The 16,486-nt window shown below is 53.9% G+C and overlaps 3 protein-coding genes across 3 annotated transcripts in view; 2 read left to right on the top strand and 1 right to left on the bottom strand.

The window, feature by feature from the left end:
* Positions 1 to 10,055, top strand: part of MYRF (myelin regulatory factor) — a 64,240-nt gene extending 54,185 nt beyond the window's left edge. Inside the window, exons 20-27 of the mRNA XM_050711298.1 lie at positions 2,359 to 2,444; positions 2,659 to 2,820; positions 3,600 to 3,893; positions 4,449 to 4,536; positions 4,876 to 4,950; positions 5,099 to 5,201; positions 5,634 to 5,708; positions 6,087 to 10,055. Coding sequence (XP_050567255.1) covers positions 2,359 to 2,444; positions 2,659 to 2,820; positions 3,600 to 3,893; positions 4,449 to 4,536; positions 4,876 to 4,950; positions 5,099 to 5,201; positions 5,634 to 5,708; positions 6,087 to 6,173 — 970 coding nt within the window. The 3' untranslated portion in view covers positions 6,174 to 10,055. The remainder of the gene's footprint in view (positions 1 to 2,358; positions 2,445 to 2,658; positions 2,821 to 3,599; positions 3,894 to 4,448; positions 4,537 to 4,875; positions 4,951 to 5,098; positions 5,202 to 5,633; positions 5,709 to 6,086) is intronic.
* A 990-nt stretch (positions 10,056 to 11,045) lies between these two features.
* On the bottom strand, positions 11,046 to 12,502 carry TMEM258 (transmembrane protein 258). Its single transcript, XM_035539868.2, has 4 exons — positions 12,350 to 12,502; positions 11,979 to 12,088; positions 11,738 to 11,890; positions 11,046 to 11,192 (listed from the first exon to the last, which is right to left on the bottom strand). The coding sequence occupies exons 1-3, from the start codon at positions 12,497 to 12,499 to the stop codon at positions 11,764 to 11,766; spliced, it is 387 nt and encodes a 128-aa protein (XP_035395761.2). The 5' UTR covers positions 12,500 to 12,502; the 3' UTR covers positions 11,046 to 11,192; positions 11,738 to 11,763.
* FEN1 (flap structure-specific endonuclease 1) lies at positions 12,465 to 15,043 on the top strand. Its single transcript, XM_035539833.2, has 2 exons — positions 12,465 to 12,565; positions 13,099 to 15,043. Exon 2 carries the CDS (start codon positions 13,100 to 13,102, stop codon positions 14,243 to 14,245), a length of 1,146 nt encoding a protein of 381 aa, XP_035395726.1. The 5' UTR covers positions 12,465 to 12,565; position 13,099; the 3' UTR covers positions 14,246 to 15,043.
* Positions 15,044 to 16,486: the final 1,443 nt, after the last annotated feature.

The following is a 16,486-nucleotide window of genomic DNA, read 5'->3' as shown; positions in this document are numbered from 1 at the left end:
TGTGCTGGGCATTCAGTTTCAGCACACTTCACTCCTTTGGGAGCTCACAGTACCAGATAATGAGTCTCTTTTTCTCTCTCTTTTCCCTGTCCTACTTCTCTCCCTCTTGTTCTGGTTACATCTCCCATCCAACCCATTTTCTTTCTACTTTCACTTTAATTTTCCCTTTCTTGTCTTTCCATTTCCATTATCTTCCATGCCCTCTTTAATTCCCCCTTGCCCTTCCTCACTTCTACCAACCCTCCTTTTCTTCCCTTCTCCCTTCACTGCCCTATAGCTCTTTTGCTGTGCCCACTGCCTGTCTCCTGGCCCTCTTTCGGCACAGGGGTCCTGGGGTCCCGGTCGCTCTATGCCCACGGTACGTTACTCTTTCATTCTACTGTTATTTAATTGTTGCATCCTTTCTCTCAGTTCCTCTTCTTTCTCCCATCTGCACCACAGAAGACAAAGAATCTTAGGCAAAACGTGAAGGCAAAGAAAGGGATACAAATACAGCTCAGCAGCTGGAGCTCCAGGAGGAAGGACTATGGACCCTGTCAGGCAATATGAAAGGGAAATTAGGAATAGTGGATTGAAGAAGCAGTGAATCAAAGGCTAAATAAAGAAGTTTCATACTGCAGGTAGAGCAGGAGTGGGCAGTATGAAAGAAGTGAAGGGAGTATTTGAAAAGGATGGAGACTGAAGAATTAGCCCAAAAGATGTTCCTACCCTCTCTTCATATATGAGTAGTTTTATTATGAAGGGTCACTCTAAATTATAGGACAGCTTAGTGTGCAAAAGAAGGACATAAAAAAAAACAATAACAACAACAACAACAACAAAACCTTAATTGTTTCTTTATATGAGCCATTACTACCGGGAATGCTTGAGAAGGTACTGACTCAGTTCTCCTGGTGTCTGACTCACTAACAGGCAAGTTACTGAAGTGTCCAACTGGTCTATAAACTCCACTCCTATATTTTGCCACTGCAGGAAAAGCAATATCTTCAGAAAAATAAATAGAAAGCATGTTTGAGAGGTATGGCCTTAAATATCTTACTGCAACACCAGGAAAGTTGGCTGAGCTACTAATTAGGAACAGACCCGTAAAGCATCTTTGTTGATGTGATCTGCAGGGCTGCAGCAACGTACTTCCCTTTAAAGGAAAACAGGTCTTATTTGTCTGTCAGCACCCTTTGAACAAAGTGCTGCATAAAGAGCAGTGGAAGGCATGTTAATTTGTTCTTTTTAGAACTACACAGCAGTATTTCACAAGAAGCTATTAAAAAAGTAGTTGCTTGTGGGCTGCAAGATAAAACCAGGCATGGGAAGTGTTGACAAAGGCAGTGGAGGACCTTGAGGGATAGAGGTAGATCTTCAGCTGGGATAAAGGTTGGCTCCAGAGGCTGGTGTCCACATGTCCACCAGGAGACCACTATTGTGTCTCCTTTAACTAAAAAAAGAAGTATATGTAATAAGTCTTGCAGGTGACAGTGGTATTTGGGTTTCTCTAAATGAACAAAGGCTCCATTTATCTTTGATAAACCTTGAGCAATGCTAAGGGAACAGGTAGGACATTGTTTCAGGACAAGCAAGATGTGGGACAGAGAAAACTGAACTGAGGAGGGACCGGACAGGTGGAATCTTTAATTTCTTTGTTAGGAACTGAGTAGGAATCTCTGCCTGGTGGGCAGCTGCAGTCTGTGAAGGCAAGAGGCTGTGTTTATCCCATCTCTCCACAGGCAGTAGCTGGTGCCTAGAAAAAAAGAAAAGGGGAGAAAAACAGCACCAGGCAGTGGTTCCTCACTTTTCACATTTGCCCCACCATCCACATGAGGTGCCTGTGGCTTCCTCAGCTTCAGTGAAATGCCTGAAATTGAGTAGGGCAAATCTAGGTGGGATTGTGTGTATTTCTAAAAAAACAAACAAACAAACAAAAAAAAAACCCACAAAACACAAGGTGAGGAAGTATCTCACATCTTGAGACCCAGGCATGTAAATCCACCCCAGAGATCACTATTAGAAAGTAAATTCACTGAGTAAAGTCTTTTCCACAGTGAGCACCAAGGGAGCATTGCTCGTGTCCTCTGAACCAGATTAGGCTTGTCCATGCCATGGGACAGCCACACCATCTTTTGTGACATTTCCTAGCTCTCCTAGCTGTCTTTGTGGCTTGTGTGCCTCTCTCCTGCCTTGCTTTCCTTTCCCAGAGCACTCCAGTCTTTACTGCTCCTCACCACTGCACTCTATGCCTGCTCTTGCTCTGTGTACCTGGTCCCATCGACCCACTCACTGCTACAGCTGCTTCTCTCCTCACGTAGAAGTGACACCATGGTTCCCTGCGGTAGAGGTTTTCACTCATGTTTTCCTACATTTCAGGGCAAGCCAGAACTTTGATAAAACACAGATGGTGCGATCCACAGCTGCGTCAGACAGAGCCAGTAGCAAGACCCCCACACAGCACGGTAGGTCACAGCATGGCAGGGGGCACAGCAGACACACAGGGGTTGTGGTGCTGGATGATGGTCACAGCTGTACCTCCATGCCACGGGTTCAGTGATGTGGAGCTGTCTTCATGCAGAGAGGTCCTGGGGCTGTGGTTTCATGGACGGGATGCTGACGGCATGTGATGCTCCTTCCCTTGGCTTATCCCAAGTGTCTCTCCTCTTTGCCCTGCAGTCACGGCAAACGTGCTTGACTTGCTCAGCAGTTCACCCGGTCACAGTGTGCTAGCATGCTTCAACCCACCTTGTTTCTCCATGTGCTGCTCTGCTGCTCCCACCAACGTCTCCTCCATTGCCCTCTCTGAGACCAGCCCTACTCATGCCACTAACAGGACAGGTAAGTACCAGCCCAGCAGGAGGTGCTGGGACAACCCTGCGCTGTCCGTCCCACCACTGTGTCACCTCAGATCCCTCACCTGGTTTCTCACCTATCTCTGCACCTTATGAAAATGACATGCAGCCTCCACAAGGTACCTGGTTTCCTCCACACCCACTGCCTGGAGGGGCTGAGACCTGCTCCAGCAGGCAGCCGGGGGGCAAAGTGGGACTGCCAGGCTGCGCAGCCTTTGCTTCCTTTGTGGCATGGTTTTGTACATCCCTGATCACGCTGCCAGGGTAAGTGGGGACTGGAAGGTCTCTGGAGCTCAGCCAGGACAGGGCCATGAGAGGCTACGCCAGGCTGGCCAGTGTGCCTGAGCAGCCATACCTTGCAGTCTGGCCTCAGGCCTGTGTTTGCTTTGAGCAGGGTTTTGGCAGGCCAGGAGCTGTGCTGCCTCTTGGCTGCCCAAGCAGGGCTTTTGCAAGCTCTCTTACTCTATCACCATTGTAGGAGCAACAGCACCTCAGGCAGTCAGAGCAGAGCTGTAACAGCCCTGGAGTCATGCCTTAAATAGTGCCCTGTGTTCCCACAGCCTGTCACAGCTTCCCTATGCTGCGAGGATTTTGCACCATTCTCTCCAGGCACGGAGGCTGTTACACATGAGGGTGTAATGCCGGAGGTGACGCTGGGACAGGACGAGCCCAGAGCTGACAGCCCTTCTCTCTGCACTGGCCTTGGAGGCAGGAATGCTGCCAGCCTCTGCCTCTCAGCGCAACCTCTCTCCCTTTCCTTTGCAGACCAAAGTCAGACCTCACTCCTGCCAGTGACAAATATCAAAGCCAAATCCAGGGGTGTCACCGGAAAAGCGACCTCCTACACCAAGTGGCCAAAGACGCCTGACAGGTCTCAGAGCTTCGGCAGCCCCAATGCCAGCCCCTCCTCCCCCTTCACCCACCTCCAGGGCAAATCCAAGTACATCTCCAACCTCTCGCTCTCCCGCAGCAACTCCCCACTGGGGCAGGCCCGGCAGCAGCGCAGTGTCAAGCAGCCGGTGAGCGAGTGGCCCCGCACAGAGGATCCTAGCACAGATGGTAGGTGGGCCCTCTCCTCTTCCATCCCCACAGCAGCACCGTACCCCTGGGCAGCCTTCTGGGGTATCCTCCATCATCTGGTTCCCTCGCTGTGTCCCTGGGCTGTGGCTTGTTCGCCCTCAGCTCTTCCAGTGCAGCCAGGTTCAACCTCCAGCCCTGCGCTTACTCCCCCTGCTGCCCTACGCTTTCTGGTTGTGTTAGTCCCTTGGTTCCCTTCTGAGGCTGCCGTTAGGCAACTCCCTTCATAGCCCCACCACTCAGCCTTCTCCAAATTAGATTTAGAGGAAGAAACACACAGGTTCAGTCACGTTGGTAGCAGAGGGAAAGGAGTTCGCTGACCAGCCACTGGCAGAGCCTGAGGCAGCCCTGCTCCTGGCTCTCTGTGGCTGGTCGTGGTGTTAGCGCAGTGTTGCAGCAGTGTGACCCTTCTCTCTGATGGCATGGGGATGCAGAAAGACAGTCTCAGTGCCCGGCGTCCCTGCTAGCCCTCCTCACCCAGGCTGCCCCAGCTGTCATCCCTTTGCCGTTCCTACATTGCCTGTCTCCCACCTGCAGGGCCAAGCCCAGTGCTGCACTCCATCCGGATCCTGGAGATCGACATGGCCATCCAGTCCCAGTACTGCACAGCCAGCAACGCATGCAGGTGAGCACGGCTGGGATAGCTGCTGGCACGTTGGTGGCATCTTGGGGAGCTCCAGAAGCAGGTGGGCAGCTCCTGGAGCTTTGGGCCTTTTCCTACCGTCACCCAGAGGCAGCCCATGCCGCTCCTTGGACAGAGGAGCTGGGGCTCGGGGTCCAGCCCTGCTCCTTCACCCAGAGTGCAGGAAGACTGCATTTGATGATGAGCTCGCCCTTGGGAACTAGCCTGGGAAGCCCTCCCCTCTGAAGTCCGAGCCCAACAGAGACTTTGGGTCCTGTCCCGGCCATCTCATAGACAGCTGCAATGCTGCAGTCAGGTCTAATGCACTCTCTTTCTCCCTAGGACTGGGAACTTCACCTACCGCATCCCTGTCAGCCAGCTCACAGCAGTGAACACCAACCTGACCCTGGAGATGAAGTGAGTGGGCAGGGCTGCTTTCTTCGGTGTTTCTGCACCCTTGAAGTCAGCAGGATACTGTGCCGTGTCACTGTGGTGTTGCCCATCCTGGGTAAGAGACAGCAGAGGCTGGTGCCTTCCAGGGTCTCACCACATCTTGTCTCCCCAGCTCCTCTTCCACGTTGACCGTCTCCCTTTGTGGCCTTGTCTCCAGCGACCCCTGCCAGGATGCTGTGAGCACAGACACCTCCACCAATGCCACGGACACGCAGGTAGGTAGGGTTGGGCTTACAGAATCCACACTCGTGAAGTGTCACCCCAACACAACACAGATGCCTCCAGAAGGGACTATAGCAGTCTGGCTAGGGCAGCGCAAGAGTTGCTGAAGGGACTTTGTGCTCTGATAGCCATACTCTGCACTGACTACTGTAAATGTACCTCAGACATCCCTGCACCAGCTGGTCACGCAGTGCTCAGTGCTTTTGATGCCTGTGGATCTGGATAAAATGTCTAAGTGCCTCCTTGCCCCACTCTTAATCCAGCTCTGTTGCTGATCTTGGAGGTGCTGCTTCTGCTCCAGAGACAGCTGTAGGGTCACTTGACGGAGGGGGGTTGTGCATTTCCTTGCTAGTCTGCCCTAGGAGGACATCCTGGGATGCTCAGCCCTGGTCTCATCCCCCCCCCCCTTCTGTTTTCTTCCCCAGGAAACAACGCACCGTTGGCCTCTCGTGATGATGTCTTTCAGGGAGTTCACCTACCACTTCAGAGTAGCACAGCCTGTGAGTACAAGCAGCTGCTTTGCCTTTCCTTTTGTCCAGGGCTAAGTGGAAGGAGAGCAATGGGAATGTGGCATCATCATGGCACAGGTTTAGTGTCCACATTGTGTGGAGAGCCTTCCACAGCCCTTTCTATCATGGCTGTTCCCTTCCAAGGCACACAGGTAGAAGAGAGATGTAATTCGGGAGGTGCGGGGAACAAGTGCCTACCCACACATGGGGAAGGGCAGTGTGATAGAGCCAGCTGCTCACACACAGGCCTAGAACAGATTATGATCTTTGTCTGTGCCAGCACATAGTTCAGGCACAATTCCCCCCCACCTCCTTGGAGCATGCATCCTGCCTCTGTCTGTAAGCTCTTTTTCTTGCTTTCTCACATAGGGCCGAGCCAACTGCAGCACTACTCCCGAACAGATGGGACACCTTTTCACTGACTATTATTTTCAGTTTTACTGGCTCTGTGAGTGAGTCCTGGCAGCACCAGTGCCCTCTGGTTGGAGAGAGGAGGGGGACTGGTGACACTGGGGAGACTCCCGTACACCCTCCTCCAATAGCCCCCAGCCCCATCTTACCCCCATCACCTGCTTCAGGCGTGGAGCTGGTTTGGTTGTGGCTGGTGATGCAGATACTGAAGCACAGCACACACAGAACATAGGACCTAAGCCACAGAAACACAACCAGCCTTGCAGTGTCTCCTGGGCTCACCTAGCACCAACTCCCGCCACCCCACACCGCCCCGAACACCTCTCCATCCCTTATGGGGACACTTGTGTCTCCCGTCACTTCTCCTGCCCCCTGTGACACTGGATTTGAAAGCATTACGCTGGACTGAATGTGGACAGGTCTGCCACATCCCAGAGCACGGATGGGAGCTCCATCCTGTACTGGCCTAGTGGTCCCAGATGTGTCACGTCAGTTCTCCGCAACACTGGAATTGCTCAACACTGGAGCCCTTTCCAAGAGGGAAACGCTGGAGTTTCACCAGGAAAGGAAGGCTGTGCCTGGACGTACTGGAAGTTGTACACTGGAGTTGCTGTTCCTTCTAGTTGGCCCAGGGCCATCCCCTGCAGCCCCCCTCCACAGACCCCTGGAGACCCCAGGACCCCTGAACCGACCATTCTCTGCGGACAGCAAGAGAAGGTGCAGCTTCCACGTTTGCCCTGCCTGTCCCCCTCTCCTCACTGTACTCTGTCACTGTATCCAGGTCTGGATGGATAAAGGTAAGAACTCCACTGAAGATGCTGCTGAGGCTGTGCCCAGGCCAAACCACATGTGGGGACGCTTGCTATCAACCCATGGGAGAAAAATTACCCCAAGCCACCTGTGTTAAGTGTCATGGGGACCTGTTTCCTTCATTTGCCAGCAGCATGTGGCCTCTCACAGGGCATGTGGAGCTGCCCAGTCGTCTCTTGAGTCAACGCAGCCACTCCACCCAGATGTGGTGAGAACGACCACCGGCAACACCCAGCGCGCCCTGCAGAGCCAGGCTGGGTCGCTGGGGATGCATGGTGTGGTCTCAATGCACCACCAGGCTAACGGATCTCTGCCAGGCACTGGCAAAAAGAGGCTGATTTTCTCCCACTAAGGAGGAGACAGCAGTGACTGTGGGTCCTCGCTGTCACCGTTCTCAGAAGGCAGTGATGTTGAGTGTACTTTGGGTATTTTTACTGTTACAAGTTCTTAACTTGCTAAACTACTGAATTTTTTTTTTAAAGCCGTATAAAAATGGGTCTCTTAATTCTGTCCCTGTTGAGCTATGTGTCTCACATAGGAAACCAAAGGGGGCCACTGCTAAGCTCCACGTTAAAGCTTGACTGCTACAGCGGTGCCGGGACATGTCGGAGTGATCAGCGCTCATGCGTCCTGCCCCAGCCCCTCTCGCTGAAGAAGGAGCCCTCTGCACTCCTGGAGGCTGAGCCACCACCGGGTCCATACAGCCGTGACTCATTTTTCTAAGGAAGCAGCAGCCACTGCTGTGGAAGGGCAGTGAGGGGGAAACACCACTCTCCAGTCCTGGAGGAAACTCTAAAGCTGGCTTCAGAGAAGAGCAACCTTGGCCCTTGCGGTCCCATCGCTGGACACAGGCAGCTCAAACCAAACTGCTTTTGGGAAACTGCATCAGGCTCTGGCTGCTGCATTTTGTTCCTGTCAGTGGAGATGGATGCAGCAATCCCTCTGCCACCACCAGCTGGCTCAGCTGCTCCAGAGAAAGAAGCTGCAAAGATGTTTTAGCCAATAGAGAGTTGGTTCCTGCGTGCACCTCGTGGGACCCTACACTGCCTTCCCTCCCCAGCCTGCTTCAGAGCTCCCTTCTGAGTTTGTCCCAGCAGAGCAGCCATAGCCTTGCACTTCCTTGCAGCATCACTGGGAGTTTGTGTCCCTGCCTCCAGAGGACTTGGCCCTTTCCTTTATTTGCAGGGCAGATGCGAGGTCAGGTCTTCATTCCCATGCTGTGCCTGTGGGCAGCAAACAGTGAACTACATCGGTGATGCGCTCCAGTTACTAAAATGCACTGAAGCCTGGACAGCCAGGAAACGGAGGGTGAGCAGGGAGTGCCAGGCAGCCAAGTGGGAATGAAGCTCACGAAGGCCTTCTGCCCCAGTTTGGGGAGCTTGGAGAGAGAGCAAGAGGTCCAAAGGCATAGGAGTACCTATGCACAAACAGGTCAGTCAGCTCCACTTCCAGCAGGATTTTCTGCTGCCTGCAGCTGGTAGGGAAACCCTCCAGCGTAGTGCTCCAGAGAGGATGCTCGATGCTCTTCTCTCCACCTGCCCTAGGCATTTTTGCCCAGCCTTAACCCGTGAAGTTGCTTTCTTGGCAGCTTTTACTCTCCAGTTGGCAATCAGTGGCCCAGGCTGGCAAGTCCTTACTGAGGCGAGCGATGCCCTGTGCTCCTCGAGGTCTGCTCAGCGGAGAGGTAGCCTTCTCAGACCCAGCCACTGTTTTCCCTTACTGCCAAACTGGGCTCAATGCCCATGCTCTTTTTCAGCCCCCGCAGAGGCAATGGGCGGTGCCGTGAGGGCCAGAGCTGAAAGCGCTGCCTGCAATCCCCACCACCGACCCCCCTCACTGATGGTCATGGCCGAGGGCAGCCGAGAGCCAGGCGTGCTTCTCCCCTGCCGCAAGGGAAGCTGCTCCGAGGGGGAAGAAAGCAATCAATCACTGGAAACGCTACCAGTGGTGGCCCAGGAGGAGATGGAGTCTCTCAGGTGTCCCTGCAATGCTTAGCCATGGGGTTTACCAGGGCCCCGGCGAACCAAGTGCCTAAGGGCTATGGGAACATCTCTAGTGCCTTTTTCTGCTAACAGGACTGTACAAGGGAACGGTGGTTTCCCATGCGTGTACTGAATGCTGCGTGCCTCAAAAACAGTGGCCAGTTAGCTCAATAAATGAGGGGAGGCAATACCTAATGTGCAAGGGGTGGTCTGAGCCCCCATACAGTTGTTTTACAGCAGAAAAACACATGGGCTGACAGCGATCCACAGTATCAGAGATTCAGAATGCCATCTTCGGCATCTTATGTTGCTGAAAACCGTATCTTTTGTCTTAAAGTACATCACAAATCACACACCAGCTCCACGGGCAGCTGCACAGCAGTATGACAGCAAGGCAGGAACGAGCTCAGAGGGGTTTTGTAGTGATGGAAGGGTCATAGGATTGCTTCTAAGCCCACAGAAACAGCTGTTTGCACAGACTGCCCCTAGAGGTTCCCGCCCTACCCACCGGTAACTACAGATGTGTTCCCCATCCCCAATCAGTAACAAGAGAGTTAACAATCAGGCCTTTCCCTGCATGAGACGGAGGGAGCTCTGAGCCAATGTCTCCAGCCTTACAGCCTGGGGAAAACCCTCTCTTCAGCTGGAAACAAGATGCTTCATCTCTCTAGACATTCTTGGCAGGAAGGAAGACGAGCATGGATACGAGGCCACTTGCCAAAGTTTGGCTGTTTCGGAGTTTGTTTCAAAAGCAAATTCACAAACATTCTGTCCTACTGTTAGAGCTTAAAGCCTGTAAATAGAGACTATGCCACCACTGCAAGAATTAAGAAAAAAAAAAGTAAAGCACTAATTTGTTTGGTTTAAATGTTGCTGTCACAGCTTTAATCACTGTATATTGCCAGCAAGTTTGTAGAATTGCCTTCTTAGCAGGTATTATTGATTATCGGTTTTTATTTGTGGGAAACAAGCGTGGTTTCCCTCCTTTCTTTCTGATTTATATTTATATTTTGCCGAATTTGAGTGCTGAGTCTCCGGATCCCCCACTTTTTTGTTTGGCTTATTTAGACTTTGTTTTATGCTCGAGGTAAATATGCCCATATAAATAAATATATAAATACTGCTTTGTATCCAAGGATGGCTCCTGGCTGTGTTCCTCCCTTGCTATGAAAAAACAGCCTTTCGGGTCAGTAGTTATAAGCTGCTTGTCACAAGACCGAGGAACTCCAGCGCCACCTGCTCGGCGTGAGTTTCCACACGTGCACAGGTTGGGGTCAGGACAACTGCAGGCTGTGGCTGCTCACTGCTATGCAGCACACTTTTGACCAGATGTAAGGTCATGGCTCATGCCTCAAAGACCAGGTCCAGACCCAGAGGCATCCGAGACTACTTACAGAGGGAAAGCTTCTTTACCAAATAGGAAATTAGGGCTTTAAATCTGTACAGAATCTGTTGAATTTCCAACTTCGAACTCTTAATTGCTCTGAAAGCTGGACTACAAATTTAGACTCCTCTTGCACAGCCCGAAGGTAAGTACATCCACCTAGCAAAGAAAAGCCGACTTTGGAGAGAAGGCCTCCATTCCTTACCTTCCTCATGCTGCTGAAAGGAAGTAACCTGTCTTTGTGCAGCACCTTTCTGATCTTGTCACATCAGTGACCCCAGTCTCTTGGGACCACAGCACAGTGCTGATGAATTCCCCAACATAACACCCTCTCACCACTGAAATCTGCCCACATCTGACAGCCGCTTCCCCTGGCTTCCCACACTTGCTGCAGCCCAGGAACTCCACTACCAAAGAAAGCCACTGTCAAGCTGCCTAAGTTTGACACCAGGGATGTGTCACACACCACCAGCTGCAGTTTCACAGCATTAACTATTCTCTGCAGTAGGAAGTCCAGCTCAATTCCAATTGTGTGTTCAATAGCCTAGAAGGAAATACAAACTGTGCTTGATTCCTTACAAAACAGCTGCTCCAGCTGCTGAAATCAGCCAAGGAGACGGCTGCTGGAATTTCAAGTGCAATACGGGGACCATCCCAGGGCTCATGGATTTTGTGCAGAAATCGAGGCTGTTTCAAAAAGCCAGGTGAAAAGCATCTGAAAGACAAACCGCAAGTCCAAAGGCAGGTACATCACGAAGCCAGCTTTATTCAGGTTTGGTTTGTTGTGCTGGCAGCAGACACCTGACAGGAGCACAGTCCATGCCTGACACAGGCTTCTTTGTAGAAGTGTAAAAGAAATATAAAAAGAACTTCTGCAGGGCCTCCCACCTGGAACCAAAGGAGAGAGGAAGGAGGTGAGACAGCTTTACCCAGAGCAGCCCTGGACGCTGCTGCAGCCACTCAAACCGCAGCCTGCCAGCACTGTGTGAGCACAGAGAAAGCCCCGCACAGTGCGGGGGCAGATCCCCCACCAGAAGCTGCTGGGTCAGAAACATGCCTTGAGCAGAGGAATGCGCACAGCGAACACGCTTCCTCAAACTGCGATGAACACCAGTTCTGACCGCAGTTAACAGAGGGGCACAGGACCCCTCTCCACTTAAATCAGCCAGTGGCTGCGTTGCAGCTCAGCGCTGGCAGAAGCGCAGCTGATGGAGGAAAAGCAGCGGCAGAGGTGTGTGCTGTGAGGCAGCTGCACTGCTTAAACCCCAGGGCTGCCCTGCGGAGGCTGGGATCAGGGCCCGGCCCTTTACATGCCCTAAATCTACCCCCGAAGAAATCTGGGTTTTGTACAGAGCAGCTGCCCTGGGGGCAGGTCTCCAGGCACCCCCTGCACGCAGACATCACGCACAGCACGAAGGTCTCGGGCAGCTTACAGCCGTCGGGGGGGCGCCGGGCGGCCTCACACGTAGATACCGACCCACAGCAGCAGGAACAGGACGCCGAAGCCCATGAAGAGCGAGGCCACCAGCGAGATCAGCAGCTCCTTGTAGATGTCCCGCGTGTACTTGGTGGAGGTCACCTCATAGCTGCCGGCCGGGGGTTAAGGCGACAACGGGGGCACAGCGAGGCACCACCACCCCCGTCCCCGTCCCCGTCCCCGGTCCCGCAGGATACACGAAGAACCAGGCGGTGAAGAACATGCCGATGGCCAGCAGCACCACGGTGAGGTGCGGGAACACGGCCGGGTTCACCGGGCTGGTGTACCGGCTCATCGCCTCCAGCTCCTGCGGGGGCACGGCGACGGGCAGCGGGGCTAGCGGTTCCCGGGATCCCCGGTCCCCGTTCCCCGTCCCCGCTTCCCCTCCTCAGCTCCTGATTCCCAGCCCCGGTTCTCATTCCCGGTTCCGCCGCAGGCCCCGTTCTCCTCCTCCCCGGCCCCGTTCCCGGTTCCCTTCCTCAGCCCCCGTTCCCGTTCCCCGTTCCCCGTTTATCCGGTCCCGGTCCCCGGTCCCCGGTCCCGGTCCCGGTCCCGCTTCCGCTCCCACCATGGCGCCGCAGGTCCCGGTCCCGGTCCCGTCCCGTCCCGTCCCGACACGTCGCCCCGGCTCCCGCCGCTGCCCGCCCCCGTCGGAAGCGGAACCGCGAGCGGTGCGTGCCGGGACGGGGGGACGGAGCGGGCGGGAGCCGCGCCCCATTGGCTCCGCCGGCTCCCGGCGGGCGTCGCGGCTGAGCGCGGGAGCGGCGGCGGCGGGACGGGGCGGGTAATGGCGGCGGGGGGAGAACGGCGGGGCTGGGACCGGGTCCGGGAGCTGGACCCGGACCCGGGGCCTGGGCCGGGGCCGGGTCCGGGAGCTGGACCCGGACCCGGGGCCCGGGCCCGGGGCCGGTGCTGGGACCGGGGCCGGGGCCGGGGCCGGGGGCTGGAACCGGGACCGGGACCGGGACCGGGACCGGACTAGGGGCTGTGACCGGGACCAGGGACCGGGAACGGGACCGGGGCCGGGAACGGGAACGGGAACGGGGCCGGGGGCTGGAACCGGAACCGGGACCGGGACCGGGACCGGGGATGGGGCTTGGAACTGGGGCTGCGGGGTGGGACCGGGAACGGGACCGGGAACGGGACCGGGAATGGGATCGGGGCCAGGGCCAGGGTCTGGAACCGGGACCGGTGCCGGGGTCTGCAGCCTGCAGGGCACGGATTCCCGGTGCTGGGGGGTGCCGTCCCCATCCCCCTGTCCCTGCCCGGTCCCCGCAGCCCCCTGCGGGCGCTGAGCGCAGCCCTTGTGCCCCGCAGGATGGGGATCCACGGCCTGGCCAAGCTGATCGCCGACGTGGCGCCCGGCGCCATCCGTGAGAACGACATCAAGGCGTACTTCGGGCGGAAGGTGGCCATCGACGCCTCCATGAGCATCTACCAGTTCCTGATCGCCGTGCGGCAGGGCGCCGAGGTGCTGCAGAACGAGGAGGGCGAGACCACCAGCCACCTGATGGGCATGTTCTACCGCACCATCCGCATGGTGGAGAACGGCATCAAGCCCGTGTACGTCTTCGACGGCAAGCCGCCGCAGCTGAAGTCGGGGGAGCTGGCCAAGAGGACCGAGCGGCGGGCTGAGGCCGAGAAGCACCTGCAGGAGGCCCAGCAGGCCGGAGAGGAGATCAACATCGAGAAGTTCAGCAAGAGGCTGGTCAAGGTGACCCAGCAGCACACCGACGAGTGCAAGAAGCTGCTGATGCTGATGGGCATCCCCTACGTGGAGGCCCCGGGGGAGGCGGAAGCCAGCTGTGCCACCCTGGTGAAGGCAGGGAAGGTCTACGCGGCCGCCACGGAAGATATGGATTGCCTGACCTTCGGCAGTCCCGTGCTGATGCGGCATCTTACTGCCAGTGAAGCTAAGAAGCTGCCCATCCAGGAGTTCCACCTGAACCGTATCCTGCAGGACCTCGATCTGACCTGGGAGCAGTTTGTGGATCTATGCATCCTCCTGGGCTGCGACTACTGCGAGAGCATCCGCGGCATCGGGCCCAAGCGGGCCGTTGAGCTCATCAGACAGCACAAAACCATTGAGGAGATCGTTCAGCACATAGACACCAAGAAGTACCCTCTGCCCGAGAACTGGTTGCACAAGGAGGCCCAGAAGCTCTTTCTAGAGCCAGACGTGGTCAACCCTGACGACATCGAGCTGAAGTGGATGGAGCCGAACGAAGAGCAGCTCGTCCAGTTCATGTGCGTGGAGAAACAGTTCAACGAGGAGCGCGTCCGCAACGGCGTCAAAAGGCTGAGCAAAAGCCGTCAGGGCAGCACGCAGGGCCGGCTGGACGACTTCTTCAAGGTGACGGGCTCCATCACGTCGGCCAAGCGCAAGGAGCCTGAGTCCAAGGGGTCGGCGAAGAAGAAAGCCAAGACCAGCAATGCCGCAGCCAAATTCAAAAAGGGGAAATAAGCAGACTCAAACCCCAGCTGTTAGTTTTTATGCTCAACTGGGAATTTTTGGCTAATAACAAACAGTCGTCTTTCTGTCCTGTGTGTCACTGCTTGGAAGGATGCTGTGCGGGTTGCTGTCATAGTCCTTCCAACAAGGCTAGGCTAGTGAAAGATGCGAGTGCTTCAGCAGCGGTAGTAAGGCATAAGGCTGGGGGGCAAAGAGGGTTGAGATCTGCAGCTGGGTGGAGCTGACAGGGGCAAGAAGGTGGTGGGTGAGGAATGAGGGGGCTGCGTTCAGCAGTTCAGCTGCAGCCTCTGTCGGTTGGAGGCTTTCGACAGTGAGGCCTCAGGGATGGGAGGTGACACCCAACCACAAATCCCCTTCAGATTTAAGAGATGAAAAGCTGAACACCTAGAGAGCGAATCAGGCACAGGTATTGGAGGAGAGGTTTCTCCCTGACACAGCTCATCTAAAAAGAGGTAAGGTGCAAGCGGCAGAGTCAGAAAATGGGGAGACATGAATGGAAGGCAAGGTGGAATTGGGAGGAGACTTGAAATAATGATGTAAGCTTCTCCCTTTAGTGAGGACCTCAGGTACTGGCTTCCTTCTCTTACTGTAGTAATTTTTTTTGTTGTTTAAAAAAAAAAAAAAAAGGAAAAAAAAGCTGTATTGTGGATTCCAAAGCCCTAGCCTGCTCTTAATGCATAAACCGAGGACAAGCTGACCTGAAACTGCAGCTCTCCAACCCCAAATCTTCCCGCTAGGCTCAATTTTATGTTTAATAAGAAAAATGTCAATAAACCTAAAATGGAAACCTCCTCACCCTCTTGATTTCTTAATACATCCTTCCACATTGTGCACACAGAGACATAGATCCCAGACTAAGGAGAAAAAACATGCCTTTTTTTTTTAATTTTGTTCTGTATTTTGCATAACCTTTTACTTGTCCAAGCAATGTGCTTTATTTTTTTCTTTCCAGAATAAAATTTATATACAAATACATTTACCAAATTCTCTGGAGTGATAGCTTAAACCTTGTTGCTGAAGCTTGCACAGGTAAAGTAAAATCTCAGTTTTAAAGAGGAAACCCATTAATGACAATAGCTGACAAATCAAGCTCAGGCCTGAATACAGGAAATTCATGTTTTAATCCAGGTGTTAACAGTGACTTGAAAGATTTGTAGACAACAGATCTGTGGGTCAGCTCTTTGCAGACTTATAAAACAAGAAGCCAGGCTTGTTTCAGAGGGGGATCCTATTAACATTGCTAAGATAACCCTGGTTTTTAAGCCTCTTCCAACACTCAGCAGGGAAATTAATCTGAAGCTTCAGGTGCTCCAAGTGCTCTTGCTACATACAGTGCTCAAAGCTAATGATACACCTAATAGCTGCCAAATAGCCACTGCTTGGGCTGAAAAGGCCTTGTTACTCGTGCTCTCTGGTGTGTTCAAAACCACAGTGTCTGGGGGTTTTGACAGAGGTTCCAGTGCCAATCGCCTTGGCTGTGGGCGCTGCTGCGTCTTAAATCACAGGGAGGATTTCGTGGTGAAGGGAACAAATGTAACCGCTGTCCAAAAATGAAGAAACTACAGAAAACAAAACAAACCCACACCTATTAGCAATTACAAATCTGGTCTCATTTGCTTGTCTAAATGTTAGGAACCTGGTCTGCGGTTGCAGATGGAATGCATCCTCTGATGCACATTTTCAGGGCAGAATGTGTTTCTCCTTTGCTGCCTGCAAAAGCAGCTCGGAGAGGTAGATCAGACTGTCAATTAGATTATAAGGAGCTTGGGCACCTACGTCACCGATCGGTGCCTTCAGGCAGGCACCCAGTAGTCGCTTTCATCTCGAGCAGACTTCCACTTCTCTAGGAGCCATCTTCCTAACACATGAATTGGGGAGCACACCTGCCCAACCTTGGCATCCCATTAAGCTTTTTCTGGCATACTCATATGGCTTCTTTCCCCCCCGTGGCTTTGCCAAAATGAAGGTTCCTCCCCCCACCTCATCTCACCCCATCCACAGCAGCACTGAGCAAACAAAGGTTAATGAGCACTTTCCACATGGTTAGCCGGGGGAGACCAGACCTAAGTCCACGCTTACCCAGACTCTTACGAGAGTTTCTAATGATCCCCTTTGTGGTTGGCATGAAACTCTTTGCTGAGCTGCGACTTACTTTGGGGATTTTATCAATGAGGGCCAAAGGAGTAAATAAACCCTGCAGCTGTCCCCCTGCACAAGCCCTTGGGGATGCTG

Source organism: Cygnus atratus, chromosome 5 (assembly GCF_013377495.2).
Source record: "Cygnus atratus isolate AKBS03 ecotype Queensland, Australia chromosome 5, CAtr_DNAZoo_HiC_assembly, whole genome shotgun sequence".
NCBI lineage: Eukaryota > Metazoa > Chordata > Aves > Anseriformes > Anatidae > Cygnus > Cygnus atratus.
The sequence above is the reverse complement of the archived record's forward strand: the minus strand, read 5'-3'. Positions and strand labels throughout refer to the sequence as shown.